We start from the raw sequence: 8,523 nt of genomic DNA on the forward strand, positions 1-8,523 counted from the left end.
ATCAGACAAAAGGACTCACACAGGAGTGTGAAAGAACAAACCCAGTTGACACTGAGCAAACCACTGGAAAGCTTTACACAAAAGGAACAAAAAGAGAGGAACATTATACAGACAAATGCAGATTTAAAACTAAACTTGCTGTAAATGTTATTCCGCCAAAATAAAAGTCGATGATTCAATCATTTAGGAGCAAAATGTTCTAAACAGCTCACTTCTGACAAGGAAATTCATCAATGAGGAAGGGAACTGAGCTGAATTCAAAACAATGTTGGTTAACAGCCATGCTCAACTGTTTGGCATGAGAAACAAACAGCTAGAAGGCTTGACACAATAGTACAAAGACCATCTAGTAACTGAATACCAAACACATGAGCATATGTACAAAAGAAGTGATGACTAACTGAATACGGAGGTAAAGCACAAATACACCAGAAGTGGAATGTAAATGCAAGAAACTATGATGTTGAGCAGGATTTCAAAATAAAAGACGGAAACGTTTAAACCTAGAGAAGAAAAAATGCAACATTTGGTTGATTATTGACCTTTTTTTTATCAAATTAAAGTAGATGCATAGAAGCAGACACGTTATGTCAATAGTAAATGAGTACTATTTTTGTTTTTTCATTCATGATGCAGAATTTCACCTAAACACTGTTTGGATATTAATTTAATGCTGCAACACCTTCTTTTGAACTTCAAGTATTACATTATCATAAATTTGTTATCTCTGAGATAAAAAAAGGGTCTTGAAATTAGGCTGATATTATTAATCGCTTTATTTTTGAACATTCTCCCTAAGGCTAAAAATAAAACGATAACTGTAAAAAATAACCACAAACAAACTTCACCCCTATGAGATACAAATCTCTGCATTGCTTCCTCTATTTTTAAATGTTCTACACCTTAAAAATGACTGGATTGAATATAATGTAACATCTTGCAACCCTGAGTATGATTGGTATGAATATTTGTTGATGGTTAATAACTAAGAATTTTGACTAAAGAGGATGGAATTCAGTTCTGAAAACTGTATTAAAAAATGACTTTTTTTGCAAAACATTATTAATTAAAAGGCTTGTGGTCCATGTGAATTTGCATTCCATCCCAATGAGAATTTTTTTTTATATAAGAATAAATGTGTGCATGAAGTTGCAGGTAGTCTTAGCTCATAGAGAGGAGGGGATTTTACACATCCATGCAAACATGCCACTGGGAGGAAACATACTTATTTGAATGTGCAAATCTGCAGGTGTGTTACTCTCCTGGTGTCTTTCAGGTGTTTGCTCCACTGAGAAGATGGCTGAGGCTTTTGCCTATGAGAGTTCAGATATTGACTGGTGTGAAGACAACTACAAATATTCAGAACATGTAGTGGAGTATTTTAATACAGTAAGTTTGCAGAAACCAACAAATGCGCAATCTAAAATATTCAATCCAAGTAGGACCTCCTGCATGATTTCACTTCAGTTATCTACAGAGGTTCTTTTTTTCTTTTTCAGATGAGCAGCTTCTTTTTCTTCATCATCTCTCCTGTCATGCTTTACCTGATGCATCCTTACGCCAAACAGAGGAGTTTGGCAATTCACCTCGTCTGGATTATGATGATTTTTGTAGGTAAGAGAATTTACTAAGTGTTTTATATTTAAAGCTCCACTTTGATCTATTTTCAAATTGTTTCACAGTGGTCTTTTAATCATGATTGTCATTTTTAGGAAAAATCAAAAAGTTATTTTATAGGACATAGTTTCTGCAGAGTTACGCTAGAATTCCCCTCAGAAATGTGTGACTGTTGGCGTAGAGTGGGTCACTGTTGTGAAACATTTGAATAGGGTATTACGGTACAAAATGCATGTATTTGATGGGGTGTATGTGGGAATATGCGACCAATATCAAAAATGGAATATTTAAAATTCCATTCGAGTTTCTTCTTTTTGATTTCAGTAGATTTTTATTTTTCCAGCTGAAATTTAAATGTACTGTTTAAAACTTAGTTATCTTATTCTTTCAGTTCTGTTATTTTTCATTCAAAACTACTATAATCTAGATATAACTTAAAATGTACATCAAATAATTTATATTTTATAAATATGTAAGATATCGGCATTTTATTATCGGATCTGTACCAATCAGGTAAACATATTCCTTATTGACTCGTTGATTTAAATGGAATGAGGTTACATATTGTAGTCATTTATGATTCCTCAGAATTTTTATGTATTATAAATCATACAAAATTAAAAGCAGCCGTCTGCTTCAAGTTAAGAGACACTGATTTTAACCCATTGAATGCTGTGACCCTTAAATACATAAATTCTAAGAGAAGAACATTTAAATTCACAAAACCTATTTATCTGTAAAACTATTGATTTTTGGTGCAAAAACCCTTTTGTGACTCATATATTGACAGCGAAATCATTCATTACATTTATTTCTTTATTTTTATTCATAACTTTAGGTCTATAAATTGCATATTTGCTGCATAAACACTCATTTTAACCATCTTCACATAACTTATAAAGTTAATAGCAGTGTTATATGTTGATGCAAAACCTTCACTGTCAGTCTGCAAACCCTTTTTTTCCTTTTATTTGATTGCTATTGACCAAATAAAGACACAAACCTTAATACTGTGTTCCTCCTCTCTGCAGGGCTTTTTTCTGCATACTTTCACATGACTCTCAGTTTTGTGGGTCAGATGTTGGACGAGCTGTCCATCGTGTGGGTGTTGGCAGTGGGATATTCCATGTGGTTTCCTCGTAAACTCTTCCCCTCGTTCATCAAAGACAGGTGCGAATGAAATCTAGCAATAAACTTCTTATCACTAAGTAGTCTTTGAGACTTCTTGAATACGCACAGACTCTGTAACCCCTTTCAAGAGAGTTATGAGGAATTATAAACCCTTTAATGGCAGGCGGTGGTGAAACTTGAACCGTTTGTGGCTGAGGAGCCAGGTCAACCACCTTTACAGATGTCAGTACTCTTCATGTGAGACAAAGCTGATGTCTTCTCTTAAATGGGACAGAAAGCATCTGCAAATAAAAGGTCTCCACCCAAATTGCATGAATATTTAATAGCAAGATAGGTGGAGAGAAATTAAATTTTGATGAGCACCAGAAGACAATACTAAAGTCATTTTCCAGTTTTTGAAGCTCATAGTTCCTCCACATACAAAGGGATAAGGTGGCACCTCAGCACCAACGCTCCAATTATCTGACTCACATACAAGTTTTGTGTTAATTTGTCTTGTAAAGTTCATCTGAAAACTTTTCAACCCCAGGACCACGTTTTCGAAGCTGGTCTTCACCATCACAGTCATCACTTCGATCTCGTCGTTTGTCAAACCAACAGTCAACGCCTATGTCCTGAACTGCTTCGGCCTCCATCTGCTTTACACTCTGGCCCTCGAGATGAGATGGTGAGAAAAAGTTTTTTTTCCCCCCTCAGAAACTGAACTTGGACAGCTTGCAGTTTTGATTGACATCTAATTGCCAGCATCCTCTCGTAATCTCAGCTGCACCGACCAGAAGGCTCTGCGTCTCGCCAAGCTGTCCGTGGCTCTGTGGGCGCTCGCCATCACCTGCTGGATCAGTGACCGTTTCAGCTGCAGCTTCTGGCAGCAGCTAAACTTCTGCTATCTGCACGGCATCTGGTAAGTCCATTCTGTTGAATTGTATCAGAACAAGGGATGTAACCATGAATCAATGGATCGATTTCTGTTCCTACAATCCAACCAGATTGATCTGTCTGAGGCAATTTGTTAATTGAATCAAACTATACCATTATAAAATTGTCTTAAAATGAAATAAAGCAATAATAATCAATATTGGAGAGTAATATTTGAGTTGAGGCATGGCAGGTTTCTTTACGTTAATTACCAAGTGCCATTACAGCAGACAACATATATGTGATGGCAGCAAAAATGGATCATTACAGTCTGAATTTATGAAAATCATGTGACTGTTATGTTCTAACAATGTTCCATTTTTTAATGATTTTTTTATGTGGAAAAACAACAGTGGGCTGAACTTTAGGAAACTAAAATGTGAATGGATTTGCCTTTAATTCTTGTTTACTAATTTCCACTTGATTATCTTGCAAGAAACTCAAGAAATCTGGAAAACTCTGCACTGTTCAGTACCCAGGTTTCTATCTCTGAGTCACACTGGTTAATTTTCAGCTTAAAGATGTCCTGGATCGATTGTCGTTCAGTAAATCAGATCGAATCGGATCATTCAAGATGAACCAATGTTGACTATGAACTGTAACAGCAACCACACATTATGATGTCAATGGAATTGTTGCTAAAATAAGTTGTTACACCCCTAAATAGAACTGCTAACTTTCTAGTTTAACAGGTTGTATGTTAAAAACCCTGAACAGTTTGTAAACTATAACCTCTTATAATAATCCTTTGTTTATTCTGTATTCCACAGGCACATTCTGATTGTGATGGCTGTGGCTCATGCCACCACCCTGATTGCGTACCTGGATGCCAACAATGAAATACCGTACTCCCTGCCCGGACTGCAGTACTGGCCCTCTGATAAATGGACTGTAGGACTTCCTCACATTGTTCTAAAGGGAACACCCAAAACCAGAAAGCGATGCTGATTGAAGTGTAGTCAATTGTTGGACTTTTTTTTGACAATTTTCGTTATGCAAAGGGAAGCAGGTAAATGATACCTATTCAATTCAAATTAGACAAATCTATTCTGTTTTACAACATACAAAGCACATAGCAAAACTCTGCTGCCTTTTTCTTCTGTACGACTTTTGCACAGAAGGGTGTTAAAAAAAAAAAAAAGGAATCCACGAATAAATCTTTACTGTGGTAAAATTCTGGCTTTACAACAGCTAGCATTAAGAGAAAACTACAAATGATTTGTCTGTGCAGTCAGCGTAAGTAAGGAATTATTATAAATATATGGAGTAAAACTATGACATCAGCTGTCATGGATATTTTAACTATTTCATTACATATTATTATTATTATTATTATTATTATTGCTTTTAGCAAACCATGCACTTAACTATTTAGAAAAGTGTCTATTAGAGTAGTATTTTGAGCTTTTTAGGTTTATAAATTATTTATACAAGTGAATTAAATACTTTTACATCAATTGTATTTCAGTAACAAAGAATGTGATCATTACATGTTTTGGTGCTTTTCTGTGCATAGTAGTAACACTGATAAACAAAACAAGTGTAATTATGTTTAAAAAATATTGAAAATTGTTATTATTGTAATTTTTATGTTAATAATTTAAGGAAGTTTGCTTACATATTAATTTAGAAATCAAACGTATTCCTTTTTTAAATTGATGTTATTACAAGATTTTTCTGGACATAGAAAAAAGTTTTATATTTTTTTTGTGTGCTCTCAATGATTGCTCTTTATACCACTTTTGCTGCCATCTTTATTTCGCTTTGTGTTACCTGCAATCTTTGCATTTTTGCATTTAACCAGAACAGCAGTGTGGTTTCTTGTGTGGCTTACGATCTTTTTTTTTTTTTTTTTTTTAACCATAAATTAGTCTTGTTATCATTTGCAAAAAGGACAATGTGTGTTATCTCAGTTTACCATTTTCTTTATTTTTACTTCATCGATTTAATGCACTGCGCATGCTCTGGATGATTGAGAACAGTAACACTTGAAAACTAAAGATTGTAATTTTTTTAACCTTTTTTAATATTTCATCAGGTTTCTAATTGTTTAGATTTGTTTTTGTAAGTAAGTTTATCACGCTTCGTCTGTAAACATATTTTGCAAAATTTCTTTTAAAGATGTTTGAGCATTGTTACAAACTGCAATACATGAAATCTATCTCAATATCCTTCTGAAGAACTACACTCCAGCAAGCTCTATGACCTACGGGAGTGACATAAATATTTAAAGTATCCTAATGGTATGCTGTGAGGAGAAATAAACCAAACTTTTAATTTTATTTTTTTATTTACATAATCTGTAACACAATACATGTTAGAACTAAACAGATCTTGTTTATTTTAATGATTTTTATAATAAAGATTAAAACAAACTTCAGTGTAATCTTTGGGAGATTTTTAACTAAAGCGTATTTATATATGTAAAATATTTAAAATGAAAAGAAAAGACATTGTATATGGAATTTTACTTTTCATGTTGATCTGGGAATGCACTGATTTTTCATGAATCTTAAGCATCTTTTTTTCCGTTAACTTGATCAATTTCTGCTGGAAGTTGTTTCATTAAAAAAAATTGTGTTAAATTGTTGAATTGTTTTTTGGTAAATTTCTCATTTCCAGTTTAGAACAAACACATTTTTCTTAGCATCCATTGTTATTGAAGATCTTTTTAAGGTTAATCCTGGTAGGACGCATCTCTTTATCACCACGGCAACGAAATGATGAAGACCATCTTCTTATGGAGTAGCAGTCCTGCAACACATTAAGCTGCTGCTTATTGTGACAGAGAAACTAAGTTATATAGATTTATATTTTTAGCATTTCAACATGAACTGGCAGTGGAAAAAAAATTAAGAGATTGTCAGAGGAATAAAAATTAAATAACTTTTTAGGATCTGACTTCTTTTTTGTATTTTGGCATTTTTTTTTAACATAGAATGTTGCACATTAGTTAAATTATTCTTTGTTAAATTGTCTACTTGTGACATAAGTAGAATGGAGCTGACAAAATCTTAATTAATATGGTAAAATTTATGCAAAAGTAGAAGGAAAACTTTGGGTTGTTATTTTGGGTTCCTTACAAACATGTTTTATCTACACTGGAATTTTAGCTGTCTTACCCTCAGTAAATGCAAAAATAGCCAAAATAGATAGCATTATGCTAAAACAACAGCTACATTCCAAAAGAGCTTAAAAAAGAAAACTGTAGTTGCCAAAAATAAACAAAAACAGCTAACATGTTGCTTAACTATTAACTAAATGCCAAATTAGCTTAAAAACCATAACGGATGGCAAAATAGTAAAAAAAAAAAAAAAAGCTGGCATGCATTATTTGTCAGAAGCATATGTTTAAATGAGCATTAACACTAGTTTAGCTGAAAAAATACGTTTGTTTGACTTTAAAATAAATATAAAATAAAACAGCACCGACAGATTTTTTTAAATTGTCAAACACTATTCACCAGTTAATTTAAGAAATATTCTGTGACGTTCTGTGGTTTGTCACTAGAGGGCAGCAACATGCTGAATTATTAAATACAGTGTAATTGTTTAACAAAGAACTATTATCTTTTTTTTATGCAGGAAATAGATTTAACTAAAAAATACTTACTTACTGCAGCCTTGGCTGTTTGTATTTTTTCCTTTTTGGTTTTTGCATCATTGCACAATAACAGGCCACTGGGTGTGGAAAAGCATCATAAAACCAATAAACCTGAATTTATTTCTTTCATTGAAGACAAAAACACTTGAAAAACATTTCTAGTTCTGGGATTATTAAAGTTTTGTTTACTTTATTCTCTGGTTGACAGAGTGGTAAGATGGGGAAAGATTTTTTTTATTAAAATGCACAGAAAGTGTCTTGTATCATTTATGAGGCAAAAAAGTTATTATCCCGTAAGAAAAGCTTTCAATTCTCAGCTAAGATTTTATACTAGCATTATAAATAAAAATAAAAGATAAAAACACATAATTTAAGGTAAACCACAAATGAAGTACACATAAATCAGAAAAAATCAGTTTCTGGTGATTGCTTGCTGTTAAAAGGGGGCTGTTTGCCTAAAGAAGATATAAAGAAAAGGATGTGCATGTGTGAACTGTATTTGTATTATTTGTCCCTTGTGATTAAAAAAAGTATTAAAGATCTTTATCAAATTGTTCATTGCCTTTCTCTGGCTTGAAGAAAAAAAAACTAACAAATCTCAGCTGCTGGTGAAACCTGTAAAATAATTTTAAAAAAAAAAGGAAAAACCAGAGCAAAACTACCTTTCCCCTCACAGCAGTGGACCTGAAGTGGTCTTTAAATGAAGAGGCATGGTTAACTTTTATTTTAACATTTTTTTATGTGAATTTCTCTCTAAAATTAACTCCACAGTAATTCTCCATCCAGATTTACAGCATTTTCCTAATAATTTTCCCAATTCAATCACCTTAATTCCCTTTCCTCCTTCTTGAAACTATTTTACAATCTCCAAATCCTGGCAAGTTAATTAGTAGTGGTTTCTCATGTTAACATTTATGGAAAATCTACAAGAGAACAATGGATTTTATTTCTTTCCGACCCTACCAGGTGTTAAAAGTGAAACCAAATATAAGATGTTGCAGTGTAACACTTCACAAACAACGCTTTTTGGGAGACTTTAGTTTTTTTATGCACACAAATAATATGCAATAGCCATAAAGTCTGATATCTGAAATGACATTGAATAACCAAAATGCTGAACCCGGTTTTTCACAATCCCAATGGGGACTGACAGGTATGTATTTTTAGCCACTAGGAAACCATTAAATAAAAATGGCCAAAAACTAATACTAAGATGCCACAGTACTACTAACACAGTTGTGCCACATTTAGATTTA

At 33.0% G+C, this 8,523-nt stretch overlaps 1 protein-coding gene across 1 annotated transcript; it reads left to right on the forward strand.

The window, feature by feature from the left end:
• Nucleotides 1–670: 670 nt before the first annotated feature.
• Nucleotides 671–7,896, forward strand: acer1 (alkaline ceramidase 1). Its single transcript, XM_024279220.2, has 6 exons — nt 671–1,389; nt 1,500–1,614; nt 2,649–2,787; nt 3,278–3,415; nt 3,512–3,649; nt 4,434–7,896. Exons 1-6 carry the CDS (start codon nt 1,234–1,236, stop codon nt 4,609–4,611), a joined length of 864 nt encoding a protein of 287 aa, XP_024134988.2. The 5' UTR covers nt 671–1,233; the 3' UTR covers nt 4,612–7,896.
• Nucleotides 7,897–8,523: the final 627 nt, after the last annotated feature.

The sequence above is a fragment of the Oryzias melastigma genome, linkage group LG4 (assembly GCF_002922805.2).
Source record: "Oryzias melastigma strain HK-1 linkage group LG4, ASM292280v2, whole genome shotgun sequence".
In the NCBI taxonomy this organism is placed as follows: domain Eukaryota; kingdom Metazoa; phylum Chordata; class Actinopteri; order Beloniformes; family Adrianichthyidae; genus Oryzias; species Oryzias melastigma.